Raw genomic sequence first — 23,565 nt, forward strand, 5'->3', positions numbered from 1 at the left:
TTTCAACTTCTTGATTTTTTAGCAGTCTGACAGTTTTCATACCCAATCAGGATTTAACCAAACTGTGGCATTTACTAGCCAAAAAATAAGTCTCTTTGCCAATGAAAGGACAAGTTTAGTTTCAACAGCTTTAAAATTTTGAGTCTTAAGAGCAAGAAAAATCATTTTAATGTAAATCACGTGAAAGGAAAAACAATTTTTTACATTTTAGAATACTGTCATTTAAAGATGGGAGCAATGTTACCAATAATAAGTTTACTAGTTCAAACATTTTTCATGAAAGTATATGTTGTACATATATATAATATAAACTTTTTTCAAAGGTACATTCATTGCAATACCTTCTGCAGTTACACACTTACCTGCCCATACATTTGTTCTCTTTGCGTGATCTTCAGTCTCAGTGAAAGTCAGTCTGTTCATTTTGAAACTGGTCTGTTCAATTTGTTCAGCCTTTGCGGTTTACTAGTACATCAGGTTCAGTGTAAGCATTACAATGTCAATGTAGCTGTCTTGCTGTTGTAGAAAAAAAATCACTGTAAATGTCTTGAAACCTGGCTAAATCGGTAAATTCTATTTTGGCTGTATTTTTTAAAATAAATTGTAACTTTCTATTATAGAAAACAATGGCAATAACCTATTACTTTGTTAGTGTTTTATATGGATTGACTTACAGACCTAAAACGGTGTATATGATTACAAAGAGTTTGTGGATCTTTCACATTTTTATTACACAATGTAGTATTGTCAGTTATATTCAGTCTCTGGGGTTTGTGATAGCTGCAATATTTGCTGTTTGCTAATCTTTGTTGCTATTAACCCTTTTTTTCCATGATTGCTACTTTCTAGCCTATGAATTTGAAAATGTAATAATTTATTGTAAAATTTAATTTACCAATGATTTGCTTTTTAAAACACTACATAGAAATATGTATTGTAATGAACCCTGATCACAGATCTTCATGTCATATAACACAATCATGTATATTTGGAAATGATTATTTGATTCATTATGGATCAGTTTTAGGTTGGAAGTTAGAGTATGGTTGAACACAGGGTTTTTTTCTTTTGAAAGAAATACAGGCTTCAGATGTTCAGGTTCAATTATCTCAGTTTTAAATATTACTGGATAAATAATGAATTTATTCATGTTTAAAATTGTGAAATTATCACAAGTTTTCGTCAATTCCAGACTTGATTTCTCAATGATAATTGAAAAAGTGTAATTTTTTTTAGTCTTTGTCTTCTGTTATAAATGAATGTGGCATTTGCATGAATGTGCAGACAACCCAGAACATCATCCCAAATGAGAAATGAGCTGCCATTCTTTCCATGTTTAAATTCAGAAATGTTTTTATTATGAAGTAAATTAATTACCCACTGACACACTGCAGAGAAAGGTGTTTGTAAGGTGCACTGGTAAAAGATAAATTTTGATGACGCAATGAATTTACTAATGATGAGAGCTGGAAATCAGCATTTAGAGTCTCTTCCCCATCAGAACTTACTCCAGGCTCTCTCTTGCCTCTGTTTCAAAAACTTACCTTTCTCAGTACTTAGAATCAGAATCACAGAATGGTTTGGGTTGGAAGGGATCTTCAAAGATCACCTAGTCCAGCCCCCTGCTGTGGGCAGGGACATCTCTCACTACATCAGGTTGCTCAAAGCCCCGTCCAGCCTGACCTTGAACACTTTCAGTGATGGGGCATCCACAGCTTCTCTGGGCAACCTGTTCCAGTGTCCCAACACTCTCATCGTAAAGAATTTCTTCCGTATGTCCAATCTAAATCTACCCTCTTGCAGTTTAAAACCATCGCCCCTTGTCCTGTCACTACAGGCCCTGGTAAGAAGTCTTTCTCCATCTTTCTTATAGGCCCCCTGTAATTATTGAAAGGCCACACTAAAGTCTCCCTGGAGTTGTCTCCCCCAGGCTGAACAACCCCAACTCTCTGCCTTTCTTCACAGGAGAGGTGTCCCCGCCCTCTGACCATTTTTCTGGCCCTCCTCTGGACCCGCTCTAATTTCTACAGAGCCCTGTTCCCCAATCAGACTGCTAATCAGTTACTTTCTCTTTTTCATACCAGTAACTTTCCACAGCCTTTTGGTCACCTCTGAAAGGAAGAGGAAGAGCTCTCTAGAAAAAAGTGCTCTTCTGGTGAATAGCAAAAACTTGTCTGGGAACTCTCCAACTTTGTTTCCTCTCCCTTTTTCCCTCTACTCAACAAACATCCCTAGCACCCAGACTTGCCTTTCCTCTTCATACCTCTTTCAAATAACCCCAAAGAACATTTGTATTTCACCATATGAATCCATCTCTCATGAGCTCCTCTGTTTTTCTTCATACGTGTACAAAGTCTTGCATTAATACATGCCTGTGAACAGCCCTGCTCAGCCACCTCCGTCTTCCTTTACCCTGTGAGCTCTCTAAAGTCCTACTCTTGCTTTGATACACAACGGCTAATACAGAATACAGTTTTCTCCTATGTGAAACCTTATCGGAAGAAGTCAGGGTTGTGCATTTTGGCTTGAGTGTAGGAACCGAGTGTGTCCTCTGAGTCACTGCGTTGGAGATGAAAGCAAGTCATCTGGACCACTAGAGTATCACCGTTTTCAAGTATCAACACCTGGACGCTTAAGGTTTTTGTGGCTGTTGATACTGGCTGAACTAATGCATTTCGTGATTATTTTTTAGTAACTGGATCTTGTAGTAATGCTTGCTCAAATATATTTTCAAGTTAACTGTGCCTGGATTAGGGGAAGGTGGGTGGGGTGTTAATAAGGAGAGAAGAGTATTTGCAGCTTGTGTGGAGTGGTAGGGGAAAGGGGGGATAGCACAGAAGCGATGTTCTGGGGATGCTTTTAACTAAACTTCTGTGGTGGAGTTACCTGCGAGAGCAGAGAAACTAGATGGAGCCGCTCCACCACGCGTTCTTCTGAATTGATACAGCGCCTTTCACTCAGCAGAAGTGTCCACTGGACATCCAGAGGCCCAAACTGCCACGCTCTGAACCTCCCGGTAATACCAGCTTCCTAAACAAGAAGGCTGGTTGGCAAGAAACTTCGGAGCAGCCGACCCTGTGGCTTTGGTCCTGCAGATTTCTGGTGCTCTGCAGGCCTGCAGTCTAATCCCTTCCAAGCAGCTGTTCGTGAGGTGTCTAAGCTCCTTTACAAAAACTTCAATTCGCCTTCATCTTAGTTTTACTGGGAAGCAAACTGAATAGCCACATACTTTGGCTAATGAAGGCTAGCCGAGGAACAACTGTAAAATGAGTTTTTCTTTCACCCTGTAACCAGTGGAATTTTGCCATTGGGAAATGGAAGATGAAGGTAGAGTTACTGCTGGAGGCATAACCCAAACAGCTCCCACAAAGCGGCAGGTGTTTTAGTTCTAAAAGTGCCAGTGAATTTATTATTCTGGGGGTTTTGAGTGTTGTACTGTTGTCACAGAGGTATATACATGTTTGAATGTTTTTTTGAAAATTATAAAATGCGTACGTTTTTTAGCAACATTACACTTTAGCTCCAGGCTATGAATTTACCTTTTAACCTTTTAAAGCAATTGAACCCAACATTGACCCAACGTCGACCATGACATTTGCATCGAGTTCAGGGAGAATTTTGAACACAGTATTAAGATTCTTTTTTCATGCTCAGTGACCAAACACATTAACAAAAGCAGTTTAAGTAGATGTGATGGGACTTGAGCAGTAATGAGGTAATGAAATTCTCAGTGGAAATCTCACTTGACCCAATTAATGGAGAAAAATAGTACAAAAAAAATCAAAATGTAATTTGAAGATGCTGTAAAATGTTCCTGCTACTAAGAATATATTTCCACAAAATCTTCTGTGGGATCACAGTCACGTTAAGAACTTGATCCCTTCTTCCAGCTTTGTGTCACAATGCCCTGTCCTCCACAGTGGTCTCAGTCTAGGAACCATGGTGCCATGTGGACCAGTGAAGTGATTCAGACCATTTTAACCCCTGGGAAAAAAAAATAACCGATGTTATTTCACTGCCAGCAGAGAAAATATTCATGGAATTATACTCTCGGTCAATGAAAATGACCCCAGTTACATGAATCAGGAATAGGCTTAGAAATTGGTTCAAGAGTTGAACCTATTCGATGCTTCAAAATTTGGCTGACCTAATTTAAACTACATTTCTTTCATATTTTACACTCCATCATCAGTAGTTTGTATCAAAATAATGGTTTCTGTGTATGAAGTTACAGACAACAAAACGAGTGAATTCTGACTGTAAATGTTCCTCCCTGTTTTTCTGCCTGCTAATGTACAATGATCTGAGCATATTTTAATATATTTAATAAATTTTCTAAGAGTTTTGATTGTGAAAATGCAAATAACCTGCCACAAGTGTACTGAAGCCTGAGACTTACCACAAAACAGGTGCTGGGGTCAGAGGACAGAGCACTGAATCAGCAGGGCTTGTGTTTGAACACAAAATCCCTTGTGTTCAGATTAAAAAATTCTGAATGGGAAACTCAGACCACTAGACTTTACGTCGCAATGGGTATTATATTTCCACACTCTGAACTTGGCTGACAGACCTTTTTCCCAGTCTCATTTTCCTTTCAGGTTTAATACCACCTGCTTCATTTTTCACCTCGACTCCTGCTTTGTCCCTTCCCAAATCCCCAGTTCCGATGGTGTCGGCGCCCAGGAGCTTGGCCTCTCTGTGCTGACTGACAGCCGGGCTCCGCTGATCAGCCAGTGCCAGTTGCAGCACTGATGATGTGTTTACTGGGTGCTTTTCCAAGTCCTGCCTGCTCTGACAAGGTACTGTGGATCTATTTTTGGCTGCCCTGTGTAGCCCTAGCCTCGTGAAGGTCGGTGAAGTAGTTTCTGCACCTTGCCAAACCAGCCTGGCAGCGACAGCAGTGAAGTACTCGCAATGTCTGCAGTACGGTGATCAAAAACATTTCTTCCTGCTGGTGCAGAACCAGAAGGCAGTGGGACAAGATGGAGATGGCGGGGTGGAGATGTGGGCGATATAAGAGAGAAACGTTCCTTTACGGCCTGCCAGAGCTGGGAGAAGACAGGGAGAGGCAAGACTGTTAAACTCTTCTCTGACCATCACCCACAGTCTGCATGGGGTGAGACGTCACCTCCCCCATCTCCTCATTTTTGATCTAGGCAACCCTGGACTCATCACTGTCAGTTCTGGCAACTCTTTCCTCATCACAGATCTTGTGACCTGTGTGAAGTAAGGGACAGACAGTAGATATTTCTATTAAAAAGTTTTTTTTTCCCCTATCCTGAAGTTTTTTTGTCTCTTGCTGATCTTCACATGTAATCAGTAGGCAAATGCTCTTTTTTATGGATCTAGACACTACGCAGATTGGAAGCCCAAATCTCAGCATCTTCATCAGAAAATACCCTTCAGCAACCTTAACAAAGGCCAGAAGAAGGATCTCATGGCTGGACGTTTCCAGATAGCTGCTCTGTTATCACAAAGAAAGCAAACGCCATGCTAGCTGCACTGGGAGAGGCATGGTCTGCCAGTCCAGGGAAATTGCCATCGCCTGGGCTGGTGAGGCAGCACCTGGGATACCAGGGTCCTGCTCAAGCGGGACGCCGAGATCCTGCTCCAGCAGAGGGTTGTTGCAACGGCCAACGGCCAGGGACGCGTGCATTTGTGAAGATGGGTTTTGAGGGAGTTCTGCACCTACAGCCTGGCGAAGAGGCGGTCAGGGCATCCACCTGCAGCCTCCATCTCTCTGCAGGAGAGTTAATGAGGACGACGGAGCCGTATTCCTCATCGGAGAGGATGACAGAGCAGGAGGGAAGGCTGAAGAGCCACTTGCGAGGCTGAGGCAGGATCAGCAGTAACGTACTCGGCAGCCGGGCAGGGCAGGGCAGCACCGGGCTGCCCGGAGGGCAGTACATCTCCCTCCTTGCCCGTTCTCAGGGGCAGGCCACCGAGAGCCACGGCGGCCTGCTCCAAGCCGGCCGCGGGCCTGGACGGCCCCAGAGGCCGCATCCAACCGGCCGAGCCTCGGCGTCCCGGGCAGCCACCCGCAGCCGCATCCCGTCCCGCCGGCGGCCTTGGGCAACCACCAAGGAAATGGCGGACGGCGAAACGGCGCCTCGGCCTCGGCCTCGCCGCCCTCGCCCGGGCGCCGGGCGGACGAGGCGGCGCTGCCCCGGCGAAGGGGCCGGGCCGCGGGGCGGTGCCGGGAACGGGCGGCGCCGCCCCAAGATGGCGGAGTACGTGCAGCTGGTGAAGCGGGCGCTGAAGCACCTCGGCGGCCACGGCGGCGTCCGCGGAGCCCTTTGGCAGCTGCTGAGGTAACGGGGCGCCCGGCGCGCCCGGAGCAGGCGGCGGGGGGCTCCCCGCTCCCGCCTCGCCGCCCCGCGGGGTCACCTTGGCGGGCCGCGGCCGGGCCGCGGGCGCCCTGCCCCGCACGAAGCGGGGTTGGCGGGGGCGCGGGGACGAGGCGGGGCGGCCGCCGCCGCCGCTTACCGCAGCGCCGGGGTGGTCGGCGGGCCCTGCCTCACGCCGGGCGGTGTGCGGGGCCGGGCCGGGCCGGGCCGGGCCGCGGGAGGAGGCCGCTCCGCGCAGCGCCCCGTGCGCTCCCCCGAGGGGCGGTACGGGCCCGCAGCCCAGCCGGCGGCGGGTGCTGTGGTCAGGCAGGCTCCGGCGGTTGTTTTCCCTTCTTCAGGCATCTTGGTAGGTTCCTCGATGCTGAGCTGCCAGTATTGCCCGGGCGGGCTTTCCCGGTGTCCAGCCTCCGCCCTCCCGAGTCCTGTTGCCGGCCCGCCGGCTGCCCGCGCTGCCTCCCCTCCGGCTGGCGGTGCCTTTCCTGAACCGTCCGCTGCGCAGAGCTGAAAGCCGTGCTTCTGCTGAAGTCCGGCGGTGTGAAGCAGGGAATCAGTTCATCTGCCTTACCAGCCGTAATTCTTGTAACGCTTCAAACCGGCCGTCTGCCTCTTTGGCAACGGGTTGCCACCGTTGACCTGTGCTCAGCTTTGGATGCCCTCCTGCTCCAGTGGCATCTTCTGCAGAATTAGTCACAGCCTTTGTTTCCAGTCGTGTCTGTGTACTTTGTTCCCCAACCTTGCACTCGTCCACGTTAAACTTTCTCCTCTTTTTTCCCCCCACTCTCATCTCCTCTCTACCTTGCAAAGAGTATTTTGACTTATGATACAACGTGCTTAAAGCTCCTCCCAAATATGAGGAGCTGCAGATTTACCACAGTACTCTTTTTTTCATTCAAATCCTTGATGAAGCGTCAGGTGGAAGTCTGAATGGTACATAATCCAGTTTTGGCAGTGTCAGTAATCTCTGCTATCTTTGTAGCTGGTCTTGGAAAAGTAATAGAACATTTCTTGAGGGTACAGTGAATGTTGTAGGCCTGACCACATAGCCAGAAAGCCTTTTTTTAATAAATAGTGGGAAGTCAGGAGTATGGGATAGGGAGGATTCAAAAAGGTAAAGTTCCCTGCCATGTTTCAAGGGCTCTCTTATGCTGGAATAAACAAGCCAAGCTTTCTGAGCCTTCTTGAAGACTCTTTTTTGCAGTTATAATAGCCCTTTTTCTGTTATTTCTTGTCATTTAAATTGATTTGTTTTGAACAGTTAAACATAACATTTTACACTGTTGCTGATCAGGCCTCATCAGTATTTTTATACAGTGGCTTTAGTGCTTGCTTTTTTCACTGAAGACAGCTCACTTCACCTGGTACATCCTAGGATCAGCTTGTCTTCTTTTTTTTCCCCCCACATGTCACTTAAATGGCAGCTCGTTATTGCCTTGCAACATCCAGATGTTTTCCTTGGGATTACACACACAGTGCTTCAGTTCTTACTAGTCTCCAGGTGCATCACCTTGTGCTATGACCTTCATACTATTGAATTTCATCCTGGTGGTATCACTGCAGCCCTTGAAGACAGTATAAAACCTCCCGTACAATAATGTGACCTTCCTCTGTATGGTAAAATCATAATCTGTCAGACCCCTGTGCTTTTTGGGGGTGTGGTTTCTGTTTTGTTTTGGTCGGGAACCCTGTAAAGTATTAAATAAGGCTACTAACATCAACATTCTTTGTGGAACTTCACCAGTAACCTTCAGCAGCTCTGTAGTTCTTCTTTCAGCTGCGCATGTTGTCTTCTTCCTGTCAGTCAATGTATTGCTCCTTTTACAATTATTATACATTTTAAGGGATTTTCTCATTTGTTTTGTGGCACAATATTGTATGCTTTTCTGAAGTCAGCTTGATTTTTGGGAGGTCTCAACTTTGTATCCCTACTAGCTGTGGTGACAGGCAGCTTCTGGCTTCTCTGTCTCCACTGTAGAAAGCAGCTCAGATAGACCTTCCTCTTGCACAGCTTTTTAGAGGGAAATTTCAAGATGTTAAGCAGTATAAGTTAAGACAATATATGATTTCCCTGGCTAGTATTTTACTGTTGTTGTTATTATCTGTCATCCCCCCAAGTTGTTTTCTCCACTGTTTCCCTTCTCAGGCTGTAGCTATACACTGGCAGTTCTCAAAAAGAAATGGAGCTGGGGAAATAAAAGCGTAGAAGAGTTTGAGTATTAGGTTTCACCAGAGTGCCTCTTCCTAAGCCCATCTTAATGAAGGTCTTGTCAGGGAGCTTTTGTGAGTCAAAGATCACAGCCTGTGTTGACACCTTTCCACCATGCAGAAAAAGGGGAGCAGGCAAGACTGGAGGCAGTGCTCTCTTTTTTTTTCTCTCAGAAGACTGAAGTTAGAAGAGAGGTGTGCTAGGTGGAGAATCACACCTGATCCTCATAACTGTACCAGCCACAAACATGGCTGCTGCCTCTCCTTCACCTTTCAACCCATTGAATCTTCCATCCTAGCTCAAGGAAGAGTAATCAAGGTGTATCTTTCTTACAACAATTGATGTGTTTAAGAAGTACTTACTGGTAACTTGGAAAAATTATTTACCCAAGTCAGGAGACTCTTTTTCTGCAAGGGTTTTATTCTGAATTTCCCTGCTTTTCTCTATATGTTTCCCACTGAGGCTGCTGGAACAGGTTTTATGCAGTAGAAGTCAAATTATTAAGAGCTTATGTGCCTGGAAACATTCTCATTACTCAAGACTCCGTGAAATTGGCTGGAAAATGTCCTCTGGAAGCCATAAATACCTCTTAGTGTTTTCTATCAGTATTTCGGGCATGAAGTCAGGACAAGGGCATAAGAACCCTTAAAAGAAAGGGAGGGGAAGAAGGAAGGGTGAGCAGCAGTGAAATGGCTCTTCTCTTTCTGAAGCTGGGAGCCCAGGCTTGGATAGATGAGCCAGAGATCTTTGAGTGTTTCTTTGGCAGAGGAGAGCTGTGTCAGAGAATCTTTCTGCCTGGGACCACAGAGGTTTCAAATGAGTACTTGGTGGAGTGATTATCGCTTTCATGCATCCTGGGAGAAAAGAAAACATAAAAACTTTATCCGTGGGTTATATAGTTAAACTCCCAGCTAAGGAAGCATGCATGTGCACATCCCTTCTGTCACTTGGGACTGAGCTGAGAGTGCGTATAGTACTACAAATAACTAAAACGTTTGAGAGTAGATTTTTCCTTATGTGATTCTGCCTGGGATAAGTGTCAGTAACAAGGAAAGCAAAGATGCAGATGTAGGGGGAAAAGAGCACTTCAGTAATTATAAGGTTTTATCAATAGAACGTAAATCATAGGTTCGGTTGAAATATTGATATGTACAGTAATGTTACAATATGTTCTGTATAAAGAGTTGAAACTGGTATATACCTTACCTGGGTTAGTGTAAGTCTCCCAGAGTAGCAGGGTAAATGCTTGCATCTTTCACAATTATACAAAAGCTAGAAAGTCACAATTGTAATTTAGGGTTTAGCATGCATTTCCTTGGCAAGCAGCTACAATGGCTTAAAATACTACTGTTCCTCTCCGGGAGGTTAGGGCCCAGACAGACATGTGAGATTTCTTAAGCTGCTTCAGTGCTGACCACTTTCCGTGGCAATTCAAGCTGAAACAGTAGTAACAGTTGAGAAGGATGGTAACGTCTTCAACTAAGTGAATTAACATGTGTCTCTGGGACTCCCACAGTATTTAAGGTTTTGTGGGTGTTAAATTGTGCAGTATTGCAGAGTTGCTTTATCTTCCACTATAAAGAGCTTTTAAATAAATAATAGCCCCCAAAAGCCTTTTGGTATGACTTCTATTATCCTGTCAGTAAAGGCACGCTGACATTAGTTGCAGGAATTGGTGATTATGTTTTGCAGTCCTTAAGCTTGAATAGTTTTTTGAGTAGCTTTACATATATGTGTTTAAGAGTTTTCATGACAGATTTTTACCAACCCCTAAGAAACCTCTATTGCAACTTCATTCTAAGATGATGTCAACTGAAACTGTTATTTTGGGAATTCACAGGGTCAATGATTTGAAGACTGGTACGCTGATAGGAATTGACAAATATGGAAACAAATACTATGAAGACAAAAGAAACTTCTTTGGTATGTGTGCTAATGTGAACGCCTCCTGGCTGACTGTCCAACTTCATGTAGCTTGTGTAGTTTCTGCTAGTGAAAGAGAACTTGTTGCCTGCCTGACTTCCTCACACTTGACTTGTGTGCATCTTAGAGAGGGGGCTCATAGAAGTGCTTTGATATCTTCTGTCTCTCTACTGCTTCCCTCAATTCATTTGCAAACATAGTCAATCTGAAATAATAAATATGAGAGAAATAATAAGCCAGTCAGATGCTGTCTATTTAGGTATGACGCCTATATGATAATGTGGTTGAGAGTTGAATTTGGTCCTTGACCTAAAAGCCAATAGCTTAACAGGTAGGGGAAGAAAGAGAACTGCCTTTAAAACCACCTCACAGCTGTATTTACTTATATGATCACTTCAGGGCAAAGAAACAGGTGTTAGCTTAAACTTGCAATACCTTAAGTGATGGGATTTTAAATAACATTTGTAGAGTACTTAAAGAGGTAGCACCTAAAACAACGAAGGTGACACGTAAGCAATTGACATGCTGGTTAGGCCAAGCTCTGCCTACTGTAGGTTGACTTGTAGGGTACCTGGGGAAAGCAGTTGCTGGTAAACATCGCTTGGTAGTTTTATATGGGTGAAACTTAGTTTAATCTTAGGTTACTAATGGCAATGTCCTTTTGGGAAAGACTCCTCATAATGGGGAAAAAAAAAAATCCCCAAACCTGTTTCTCTGCCTGAAAATTTTGTAAGTTCCTACTTCTGGTTATTTATAGAATAGCTAATACTTGCTTCCTCGTGAAAGCATTAGATTCAGCCATACAAAAATACCATAACAATGGAAGTACAGAAGACTTAGAAAAATAAAAGCTGTACTGACTTTGAAATAAATGCCCATAATGATAGATACTTTTAGTCAAAATACTTTTCCTTGTGTTTTCATGAATTCTTTCCTGTATATGAAAATAATTTATTTTTTTGAGCTAATACGATATTTCTGTTTGTTTATTTAAGGTCGACACAGATGGGTCATCTATACTAATGAAATGAATGGCAAAAATACATTTTGGGAAGTTGATGGAAGTATGGTGCCCCCCGAATGGTAAACCATTTAGCTTAATAATGTAGAGGGATACCAGTTGTGTAATTGCCTGTATATTTTCTTGTATTATAAAGCACAAGATTAAAAAAAAAAAAGCAAAACAATTTTATGGTAATAAAGTTTTCTTGGACACAGCTATCTTATATAAGACCAGAAGATTTCAGGCTGGTGACTTTTAATTTTGAACTGCATTCGTAATGTTATATTGCTCACTGTCGTGACAGCTGCACTCACTGCTTCTTAGAATGAGAAAAGCATTTTGCCAGCCAGATTGAGCAGGTCAAGCCAGTCCTCCAATTTTCCTAATGAGTTGTGGTTCCATCTTAATGGTTTGGCAAAGCCTACAATAGCATTGAGCAGCCAGAGGTAGAAAAAATATTTTTATTATCCATTCTAGACAAGAACCTGAAGAACATAAGGCAATGATGGAACAACATTCCTTCATCCACAGCCATTAACAGCATAACTGTTTCAATTGATCTACATTGATACTCTATAAGATGATGAACTGCAAAGGGCCAGGATGCTCTGTATGTTGACTGCTACTTGACTACAGTTTTTCTTAAGGTCTTATTTTCTGTTCATGCATTTTAGTAATAATTCTGTGCAGCCTTGAGTTCCAGAAGGTCTCTGGCCACACAGCTGTTAACACTCTTTTTGTCTTCCTAAACAACTCGGGGGGGGAAAACACACGCTGGATAAACTAACAGTGTATGCTAGCAAAAACAATCTGTACCTGATTCTTGAGAAATATGAATAGCATTTCACCACAAAGCGGTGAAAGGTCATATGAAGCAAGAGGTGCGTAGGTAGACTGAACATTGGTGAACACTGTTGGTTTTTTTTTTTTTTTTTTTTTTTTATTGCTGTGATAGATGTTTGTGCCAAGGCTGAGACTGGTTATCTAAACTCCTGAACTGTGGCTCTCATTAGAACATTTGAGAAATGCGTAGGTAGATTGTCTAGGTAGTCAATTTTGTTTCAATTTCTTCCAGCCTTAAAATTATGTTTAATGCAGTTAATGCCTTTTTTCTGTCTTCTCCAGTAAGAGCTTAATGGCATTGTTTTTTAGAAGTGACATTAGAATCTCCAAAACTAGCATGTTCATGCCAGTGCGGGGATGTTCCTTGTTATCTGCGTAATAACTGTTGTTTGGTTCTAGTTTTAATCCTTTCACTGTTAGACTGTGCCAGTTTTCAAGATTTTCCTTCCTTTGAGGTATGGTTTTTGTTGTTTTGTTTTTTGTTTTTTAATTTGCTTGTGCTTATGTGTTGTTTATTGCGCCTTTACAAACCCCAATAAAGGGTTTCTTCCCGAGTATCAAATGGATGTTTCTAGGGTTAAGTAGCTTGTTCAGATCATATAAATTAGTGAGGTAGAAAAACTTGTTTTCCTGTCTATGTGGAAAAAGTTGCCCTAGAAGGAACAGTAACCGTTTCATTATTTTTAAGAATGGTCAGTGCAGCGAGGCACAAAAAGGCAAACAGTCCTGTATTCTAAGGTATTTTTGTCAGGAAACTTATGTGTGCAGTACTGATCAGGTTTTTTGGGTTTTGTTTTGTTTTGTTTTTTTTAATTGGTGATAAATTTGTATGTCCCATGGCAACCTTAGATGTTTATTCTTATGTAGGAATCCTAGCTTTGTGAAACATCTAAATCACTGACCTGTAATTCTATACTGTTTAGATACATCTTTAAAAATAGAAGTATTGTGACTGGGAATAAATGCTGTCTTTTAAGACTCCATTTTTTTCATCTGGTGATGGACTATCTTAAATTTTTAACATGGCATAGACTTCTGAATTGAGACTGTTAATATATTGTACAAGTTGCTGTCAATGTAACACTGGGGTTGTGCAACTAGGCAGGAAATGAGTGGTGGTTTTGCACCCAGAAATTTGTTGTAAATAAATTAGATTGTGTGAAATTACTTCTATTAACAAATCGATTAATTTGGTCCATAGTATAATAGTATCTGTCCTGTCAGTTGTAAAAAATGTTTAAAGCACTAGCCCTCCATTGAACAAATGGAAAGGTGAGACAAGTTTGTCATCCTCGGGCCGGCTGCGAAGTATATGCAGTACCATTGTAACAGCTGGGTTGTGATCTGAATACTTCTTCTAAACACTGATTTTTTGACTCGGGGTTTTAGTTAATTCGGCTCAGCCGGGCATTTTGTGGGTATGTTGTTGTACCCTCTGCAGGTGGAAGCAGGTTTTACTACATTGTTTATGCTGGTGTTACTTTCAGAAAATATTTTGCAACTGTCATGCCTAAAGATGACACTTTTAACAGAATCAAGGTTTAAGACCAGGGCTAACCTAAAGGTTTCAGGTTTTCTGTTTTTAAATAGTAATGTTAACTAGCTTGTAATGATTTTGTAGTGCTCTTATAAAAATCCTACTGATTACACTATTTTCTTGGGAAGTATAGAGAACACTAGCAGATGTGCAGGAAAAACTCTTTTTTTTTCCTTTTTTTTTTTTCTTCAGTATAAGTCATACCACAGGTTGTTTTTCCCCATATTTCTGTTGAATACACTGTGCATCTTAAAGTGTAATTTTGTGGTCAGTCGTGTGCCTTCAGGATTGTGGAATACAAATGATTGTTGAAATACAATCAGGTGGACCTCATGCATGATGAATTGGAAAAAAGCATTTTGGTATATTGAAAAGTTCTGAAAACAGCTGTTTGGAAAAAATAAAATGACAATTCATTTAGCTTCCCTTTACCTTCTGTCAGATACTGGGGAAAAGGAAAAAGCAGCACAAAAAAACATCTCGTATGTAATAACATGTTGTAGTACCGTTTTTAGGAACTACTGAATATTTTCAGTATTCTGAAATAATTGATGTAATGTCTTTTGACAACGGATGTACTGAAATCACAGTCTGAAGGAAATCAAAAGAGTTGTTTTGACATATGTCTACTATACAGGGAGTTGAGACGGTTGCTTTTTTAAAATGTTGTCATACCAGAACATGTAGGCTTGTGGTTTATTCGGATTTAGTTGTGTTACTTAACCTCCTTGTTACTCTGGGTTTCTTTTCTTATCTTCAAAATCAAGGTGTTGGTATCTACTTTGTTGGAGACAAGTTAATTAGATTTTTTTTTTTTTTTAATTTCCTCAATACTTGCATTGGGAATGATTAGTATTAATCTTCTTGTAATGCTTTACAAGATATTGGGACCGTTATTTTTCACTACACAAAGACATCTTTTACACTGTTAGTTAGAAAAGCCAAAATGCTTGTTTCATCTCCTACTGTTCAGAGCATGTTGTTTGCAGGAACTTAGTACTTCCATTTTTGAACACACTGATCGGGTGTGCTCTGTGAACATATAAACAATAGAAGTTAAATCTGTTTATGCCAATACCTGTATACACTCTCTTCAGTGCTTTCATAGATGTCTCCATTGCAGAATTGCTCTAATCGTTGGGCTGTGTGTTGGGCTCATTTCCATTTTACTCTTACGTTAGAAGGCCCAGTATCACCTTTTGCTCCTCATTCATTTATCTCCCGACCTAAAAATACTACAGTTAGCAAATCACCTCCAGGAGCACCAGGTGATACTATTTTGTACAGCTGGCATATGCTGCTTCATGCATGTGCTCACATTCACGTATAGTCACAACTTATGTACAGATGCACACATTACAAACACAACTTTTTTTTTGTTTGCTCAAAAATAATCAAAAACCAAGCAGGAAGATGATATGGATAAATGACTTTCAGGTTTAATATTTTATACTTTTGGCTCTGTAGAAAAGCTTTTGAAAGGTTTCAGGGAAGAAAATGTTAGCGTTAATCTTAACATGTGACTCCTTGGGAATCTTTTAGCAGCTCGTAAGTACTAGTTAGGGTACTTTCACAGGCAAAGAGTTTTCATAGTAAAAACTGGCTATCTTGAATGTGTACTTCTTGATAATAGTACGGGGTTTTTTCTCTTCCTAGGGCAAGGGCTGTAGGGGTTATAGTTCTCTTCATCCACCCTCCCACCTGCCCCACTAGAAGCAAGCTTGGATCGCAGGCTGAAGCCTAGGTGAAATATTCTGGGCAGGTTTGTTAGTAAGGAAGTGTGCTTAAAGCAGTGTTAGCTTCTCCCCCCCCCCCCCCCCCTTAATCAAAGGCTGCACAGAGAAGAGAAATATTAGGGGTATAAAATGTAGGTAGATGAATCAAAGAGCTCAGTGCCGCTTTTTTCCTGAATTTTACTACCAGCTGCAGATCATCTGCACTCATAAGTTTGGCAATGTGGCAAGTTGCATTGTCTCACTTTGTGATCACAAGAGGAATAGGAGGAGTGAAATTGTATGGCTGGGTGTAGAGATGGAGGGCAGGACCCTGCTCTTCTGGCACCAGCAGCTTCTTACTTTATGGTGTGCAGGAGGAGAGCAACTAGCAGTGCTGCAGGATGATCTGGCTTTTATGGGGATGGCAGGTTGATTAAGTCCACGTGATCATACTGCTGAGAAAGAAGTGTGCCTTCCTGAGAAGTAGAAAGAATTACTGCCTGCGCTCATGCAAAGTGACTCTTCCTTTCTGCTTATTACCTGGAAGACTTATATAGGGTATAGCGCTTGACCAGTGGAAGAAGCCTAGGGAAGAGCAGCACGAACAATCAGACCTCTGAAAATAGTTGGAAGGATTTGGGGTTGCTTAAAAAGGAGAGGAAATGACCATGGGTATAATCTTGAAGCATTTAATCTCTTGAGGAAGAAGGTCCGTCTTTCACAGATAGATGGGTAGAATAGGAAGCAGTAGGTTTAAAGTTATCCACAAAGATGGTAAAAGGTTTAGAGGGGAAGCCGCATGAGGAGCAGCTGAAGTCACTTGGTCTGTTCAGCCTGGAGAAGAGGAGACTGAGGGGAGACCTTATCGCAGTCTACAGCTTCCTCACGAGGGAAGGAGGAGGGGCAGGTGCTGATCTCTTCTCCCTGACAACCAATGATAGGACCTGAGGGAACGGCAGGAAGATATGCCAGGGGAGGTTTAGGTTGGATATTAGGAAAAGGTTCTTCACCCAGAGGGTGGTGGAGCACTGGAAGAGGCTCCCCAGGGAGGTAGTTTACAGTGCCAAGCCTGACAACATTCAAGAAGCAATTGGACAACGCCCTCAGACATACGGTGTGATTTTTGGGGTTGTCCTGTGCAGGGACAGGAGCTGGACTCGATGATCCTTGTGGGTCCCTTCCAACTCAGGACATTCTATGATTCTACGATTCTAAATTACCGAAGCGATACAGATTTGACATTACTATCCTTACCACTAAAAAATTCTACTCATCTTTACTGGTATGACTTGGTTTGGGAAGATGAGCAAGCCAGTATTAGAGCAATTCCATATCAACTTAAGCAGTTGTCTGCTGGGAGTGACGTGGATGTAGCTGATACTTCTTTGGGTCTGAAGCATATGCAGAGTGTCTAAATCCCTTCCAGACTTGTATTTCTTGATTCTTTGATCCTTACATCTAAGGGTTCGTTGATTATTTCCACTGGAACAAGGTGAGGGGAGAGGGCTGAGTATCTTCCTGTCCTTAATCTCTTTGGGATCAGAGGAGACAGTAGCATTTTTTTCCCCAAAATTTCCTGTATCAGTCTTGATTTTCAGGTTATGTTCACATCTCATGCAAAAGTTCCCTATGTGCCGGCTTATTCCTGTCATGGGCTCCTATGTGCTATTCAGTGATCAGGATACTCCTGTAGCTGGAATTTGGAAGAGCACAAGTTTGCATTTGGAGGACTCTGGGAGGTTCAGCTTGATCCCACCGAGGGGGGGCAACTTGGAACCCAATTTTCTACTTTCAACAGGGTTATGCTGTGGAGTAAGGCTTCCTTTTGAGAGCATATAAAATCCATGCAAGTCAAGGCCTGATATCCTGCTGGATGCTAGAGGCGTGCTTCTCTTGCATCCCATTCAAAGCCTTTTGAGGCTGTCTGCACACTGTTCATTTACCATTTATCTGGTTTAATGTAATTTGCATTGTGTTTTGGCCAAATACTTTGCAAAAACAAATTGACAGCTGGTTTACGTATACAAACTAGTGAAAACTAATTTGTTCTTTCAATATGTTATGTCCTGTGGGGAAAGAACTGTAATTTCGGAATAGTCTTCTCCTTTTGCTGGGACACTTCCTTTTGCCAGCGTTGTCCTATGTATGTGCAATGTTTGTACCATACTTGGATGTTTATTTCCTTCTGATGCAAATCTGACATCTTTGGAAGGAGCTTCGGGATTGTTAACTTCATACAATGAAATATTTCAAATTTAACTTCAGTTTAACAGTCTGCATCCTCTTTGTTAGTTGATTTGACAGCTGAAGGAGGGCGAAATGTAGCATCTCTGACCTAAAGTGCCAGCATACTAAGAAATGTAAAGAAATGTGCTGTTCTCCTCCAAAACTGCTGCTTTTCAAGTCTGCCTGTGAGGGAAAACAAAACAAAAAGATTGAACTGAAAAGCAACGGGAGAGTAAAATTTCCATCCTTCGGTAGCTTCACAATAAATTTGTGAGTTTTATAACTAGATTAAATGCTGGTGTGGTGTTTTCAGGTGAATGGGATGCTGTCTCATTACTATACAATGGCATCTTATAGTAGCTTGCATGAGAAATCAAAGTTCTCTCCCATGTGTACACAAATACATGTTTCTTGTCCCTTTTTCCTTTTCTTCCCATACATAGACCTGGAATAACAAGTGAAGAGTATCTTTAAAATAAAAAAAGCTTCTTTCTATGCTAGTCAAAGTTAAATCCCTGATTTCTCATTCACTTAAAGTACTTGAGAAAGCACTGAAATACTTTTTGCCCTTTGACCATAACACGCATCTTCATTTCTCTTTTGTCTTATTATTATTGTTAACTTGTTGAAAAAACTGGATGCTAGGAAGTTGGCAAACGTCCTGAACTTACGTAGATGGTGCCTGAACCTTGCAGATGCACATATGGTAGTAGCTACGGAGTTTGTATAGCATCAGTTCTTGTTTGACAGCTTGTACATCATATAATTGGCTCCGGTCCCTTGTAGCTTCGGTTTGAAATCTCCTTGCTTTTAAATATTTGTGTGACTTGGGAGAAAATTCTACATAGTCTTGAGAGCAGCTGAAGATACTTTGAGGTGTCTTTTAGCCGTTTAGCCAAGGAAAAGTCCAGAGGCTTTGCTCTCCTCAGTCTGCTTGGTAGTGACTCTGCTCTGTGATTCAGGAAGCTGCTTCAGCATCTTCAGAGCTTCTGCTATCCTCCTTATTTTCTTTGCTCTGTGTAAATTGTCTGCTTCTTTGTAGGTTTTAAGTCATTAATTGCTTTTGAATCCTGTTTTTTCCATGCCTGGATTTATAGGCAGAGTTTGTATAGAAATCTGGCCATCTGCAAGGCATCAAATCTCTTTATTCGTGCTGTTCAATCTAGTGCAGGAAAAGCTTTTCTTGAGCATCTGGGAGTAGAATCTATGAGACATCAGGGCTTCAAAGGACTCTTTGAGGGAGGTTGTCAAGGGGAAGGTCTTCCCAAAATAAAGTTTTCAGTTTTTACACATTTTGCATAAGTGGAGAGTGGGAGCTTTTGTTTGAGAGCACAGACTCTTTGCAAATCAAAATGCTTTTATAAGTCACATGTTGGGCTTCTAAGGGGAATCTGTTGTGACCAGGCTTAAGCCCTGAAAGTCTTAAATATAAGTGTACTTAATAGTGGATGGAGTTCTAAACAAACTTTTGAAATCTCTTCAGGCATTTCAGTACCTGTGACTGTACTGCATTGTCCTGTAGGTGAGCAATTATTTTTCTCCTTTCCAGTGAGAAAATGGAGTTTATGGATTGTTTTTGCTGTTCTGTTTAAATTTGAGCCCAATTTCATGCTGATTTTTTTTAATTTCAGAAAATCATGAAAGCCAATATAGTAATGCTTTAATTACTCCAAAATACTGTATTATAAAAGACTTCATGGATTTAGTCTTAGAAAAGCTGCAAAACAATAATTTAAATGACAGAATAAAACTATTCTGTTTTCTGTCTCCCGAGTTAAATGAGTAAATAAGCTCAAGTCCCTACTGTGATCATTTTTCTGATGTTTCAAGGAGTGAGTGTACGATGTAAATACACTTGTAACGAAAGAGGTGCCAGACATGGTGCAAGCTTGAAATCTAGCTGGTTTTGCCTGAGCTTTAATAGAATTCTTGTGCTCCACCTGCTCCGGCCTGTCTTTCAGGGCCTTTGTAACTGCGTTTCTGTCTGAGAAGAGAATTTTTTGTTTGTCCTGTTGGTGCGCACAACTCTCGGGAGAGCGTGAGGGCGGTGAGGCATGGTGACAGGAGCGTAAATAGGGTTTTGTTTGCAGGATCCCTATCCACTGTTACCAGAAGCATCACTAGGTGAAGGTGTGTGAGTTTATGTTGCCTCTGTGTGTTATGGTAAGCGGTTTTGAAAATAAGGCTCCTCTGGAGCAAAATTATGAAGCATTTTGAAATGCAGTACTTAAGTCAGTATTGACAGAATGTATATGGATACATGGACTGTTCTTTTCCCCTTCCTCCCATGCCACAAACGGTGTGTTTCTTTGTGTTAGCAATAGAGACCTGGCTTGTTGGGTATGAGCGTGTGATCCCACCTCTGTCAAGTTAGCTGTTTTACAGCGTTTCTGCCAACTTTGATGCTAGCCGTCGTAGGACACGTGATACCTCAGGTGGTGTGAAGCACGCTAGTGCACAGAATTCTTCGAACGGGCGTGAATTGGGAGAGGGAGTTCGCCTAAGGTCAGAGCTTTGTGTAATGTGGCCAGGGTGTTTCAGAGGCTGGTAATACCAGGTTTAAAATCGAACAAGACCTGATCCTGTATCCTCAGACCACATCATGATTAGTAGTACTATGGGGCCACCTTCTTCCAGACAGAAATAATTACCCAATTTTTTTAATTGAAATAGTGGGAAATGTGTACTTCAAACGATACCAGATTTACCGAGGTGAGTGGGGGAGGAAGAGAGGGATCCCCTTCCCATTCATGTTGCATTGAGTCACTTCATCTGAATGTGTGTGTAACTCTGAAACTTCTAGGTGGATGATTTTTCCCATAAGAGGCCATTCTTTACCTCTAAACAAGGTTTTTCTTCTTACTTTCAAAGGATCTTATGGTTCCATCTGGTTTTGTATTCAAGCCAGTTTCCTGGCAGTCCTTAGTCCTACAACGTGTAGTTTTCGTTTGTGGTTTTTGTTTGTTTTTTACTTGTAGAAAATGAACACTTTTTTTTTAAGTGAGATTTTGTACTGAAGTTATATCCAAAGTTGTGAGTTTTTCTTTTTCTTAAATGTCTAGAAGCTATTTGACTGAAAAGATAATCAACCTTCTGTAGAGCTCTTCAGATTTAGAATATACTTTTCAGTCTATTTCTCACTACTTCTATTGTGGTTTTGTTTTGCTGTATCAATGAAGTATGATGGATTTGTTGCTAAAGGCTGAAGATGCAATTTTTAGGCTTTCTAATAACAACTGGAATACAAGACTACTTATTTTTGGGTCAAGTCTTTGGCAAAAGCTGATTAGCAGAAGCCTCTTTAATTCTACCTCAGTAAAAAATACATAAGCTTGCAAAAAAAGTCATAACCTCACTTCTGTCATAACTGTGCATACAGTATGAAGTACATGTAAACTGGCAGATAATTAAAATGTTATTCAGGTTTGAAAATGGCTTTGGGCACTGCAATAGAAATGGGATGAAATCAATTCAGTTGATCCCTGCTGTAGCGTTTCAGTAAATTGTTATGGAAAATACTGTGCTCAATCATTAATGTTGTTTGCACAGGGGAGGATTGACATTCAGTTCATAGGTAAAGGATAATCACTGTAATCACTTGGTAATTACCTCATTACTGATTGGTATCAATCATTTTATTGTGCAGTCAGTAAACATTTACGTGATTGTTTTGGGTGAACCTGCATCATTAATCCATATCCCAAGTGGTAGCCTCATGAATGCTGCGGAGATGGTATTGAAATTGTTGTGCAGCGTAGTCTTCTAGTAATTCAAAACAAAACCCCCAAAACCCAACAAAACAAAACCTTATGTGTTTTGTCATTTGCAGTGCTTGTCTTGACCTGGCTGGCTGGTTAAGGCCATAGAAGCACGTCACAATGAAATAGCCTCTGCCCAAATACCACGCATAGAAAGGAACAAGAAGTTCAAAGTCAGGTGTGCTTTCAGTTGCTTGGAAGCAGAACTGTTATTTATCAGTTATGTTTGTGTAATGACTTTAAATCAGTATCCTGTAGTCTCATTCAAAGTCATACTGGATTAAAATTATTTTTCCCCCCTTCTCGAAATAAACACTTGGCGTCTCTTCAGAGGAGAACCCTTGGAGTCAGGAGGAAGGCTTGTTACAGATCACGTACTAACATTGCAACGTGTCTTTCTCCTCTTAAGGCATCGCTGGCTTCATTCAATGACGGATGACCCTCCAACTACTCATCCACCAGTTGCTCGTAAATTTATCTGGGAAAACCATAAATTCAATCTGAGTGGCACTCCCGGACAGTATGTACCTTACTCTACTACTCGCAAGAAGATACAAGAGTGGATCCCACCTACAACAGCTAGCAAATGACAACAACAACAAATGTGACTTGCCTCAGCTTTGGCTTTCAGTGTAAATTGTATTTTCACTGGTTTTGTTCAAAATAAAAGCCTCCTATAACAGCTGTGGTTTAGTCGATTGAATTGGGAGGAAAACAAGTGAGAAAACATTGGGGAGAGGTAGAGGACAGAATACATGACAAATCTTAATCTCATCAAGATATTGGGCTTTTTGTCATATTGTCAGCAGCTCTCAAACTCTTTTTAGCTTGATAACCATTTCTGTGACAGTCACTTCTCACATTGGTACCATTCAACAGAATACAAATATAAATTTGAAATACGGGATTCTCATCTGTAACATTATCCTGTTATAGTCTCTGCATGGCAAATAATGTGCTATTCGTGTACTATTTTAGGAAGCCATCTCTTTAAATATTTATAAGACAAGTTAGAATAATAAGGCCAATCAAGGATTGTAGTTTTTATTCATAAATTCTTTGTGCATGAGTATGCATGCATTGCTGTATTACAGCATGGTATGACGCATAATATAGAACTTGTCAGGCTGTAGTAATCAAATGACATCTCACCTCCTGCGGGAACTCGGCCATAAGCAGAGGGCCCCCGTCTCAAAACCTTTTTTGTTGCTTCTGTGTTACTGAGATTCTTTAGAAGATGTTCTGACAAGGGTTCGGGATGGGCTGTTTGCCCTGTTGTGACAAGACTTTAAAGGTTTTTGGAAGTTTAAGAATGCACACTTTTTTGGGGAGGTAGAGAAGTAAAATGTACCAGAACCTATGCTCAAAAATGTGAAGTTTGCGAGTTCACATTTGAGAGAGAGTTGGTTGGTGGGTCGCTTGGAGCCGGCCGGAACCGGCTGTGTCCTCTCCTCACAGAGGCCGTCCCTGCGGCCGCCCGCTGCCAGCACCTTGACAATTACACCCAATGCACTGACTTATAAAGATCATTGTTAAAGACAACTAAGAAGGGTTTTGAATATATTCAAAAATATTCAAGAAAAAACGTACTTCGCTCCCTAATAGCCACCCCAGTGGCTGCACTGCTGGCTCTATGCTGGCTTCTTTTCCTTCTCATCCCCACCTGACTGGGTTGCTTAACCCCCAGTTGCTTCCTTATCAAATCAAATTCTGTATTAATTAATTATTTAAAAGTGGTGTTTTTTAGCTTTAATTGCTTTAAACTAGTTCTAGTCTTTAAATTAGTAGGAAGTAGCACTTAGTGAGATCTCCTAACCTATCTAATTAAAAAAGGATAATGTTTAATTTACTTTAAGTCAACAAAGCACTGAGCACGGCTGAAAAGCAATTTGAGCCATACTGAGCAGCATACGTGGAAAGGACTCTTTCAACATTTTCATCTTGATAGATTATTTGGCCGTAAGAACCAAGTTTGCCCCAGCGCTGCTGAAGAGCTTCATTACTAACACT

General features: G+C 41.7%; 1 protein-coding gene across 1 annotated transcript; it reads left to right on the forward strand.

Annotated features, from left to right (window-relative positions):
- Positions 1–6,203: 6,203 nt before the first annotated feature.
- On the forward strand, positions 6,204–22,237 carry NDUFA12 (NADH:ubiquinone oxidoreductase subunit A12). Its single transcript, XM_082308405.1, has 4 exons — positions 6,204–6,311; positions 10,391–10,473; positions 11,469–11,556; positions 21,965–22,237. The coding sequence occupies exons 1-4, from the start codon at positions 6,223–6,225 to the stop codon at positions 22,143–22,145; spliced, it is 441 nt and encodes a 146-aa protein (XP_082164531.1). The 5' UTR covers positions 6,204–6,222; the 3' UTR covers positions 22,146–22,237.
- Positions 22,238–23,565: the final 1,328 nt, after the last annotated feature.

This window comes from Platalea leucorodia, assembly GCF_965183815.1.
Source record: "Platalea leucorodia genome assembly, chromosome: 4".
Lineage (NCBI taxonomy): Eukaryota > Metazoa > Chordata > Aves > Pelecaniformes > Threskiornithidae > Platalea > Platalea leucorodia.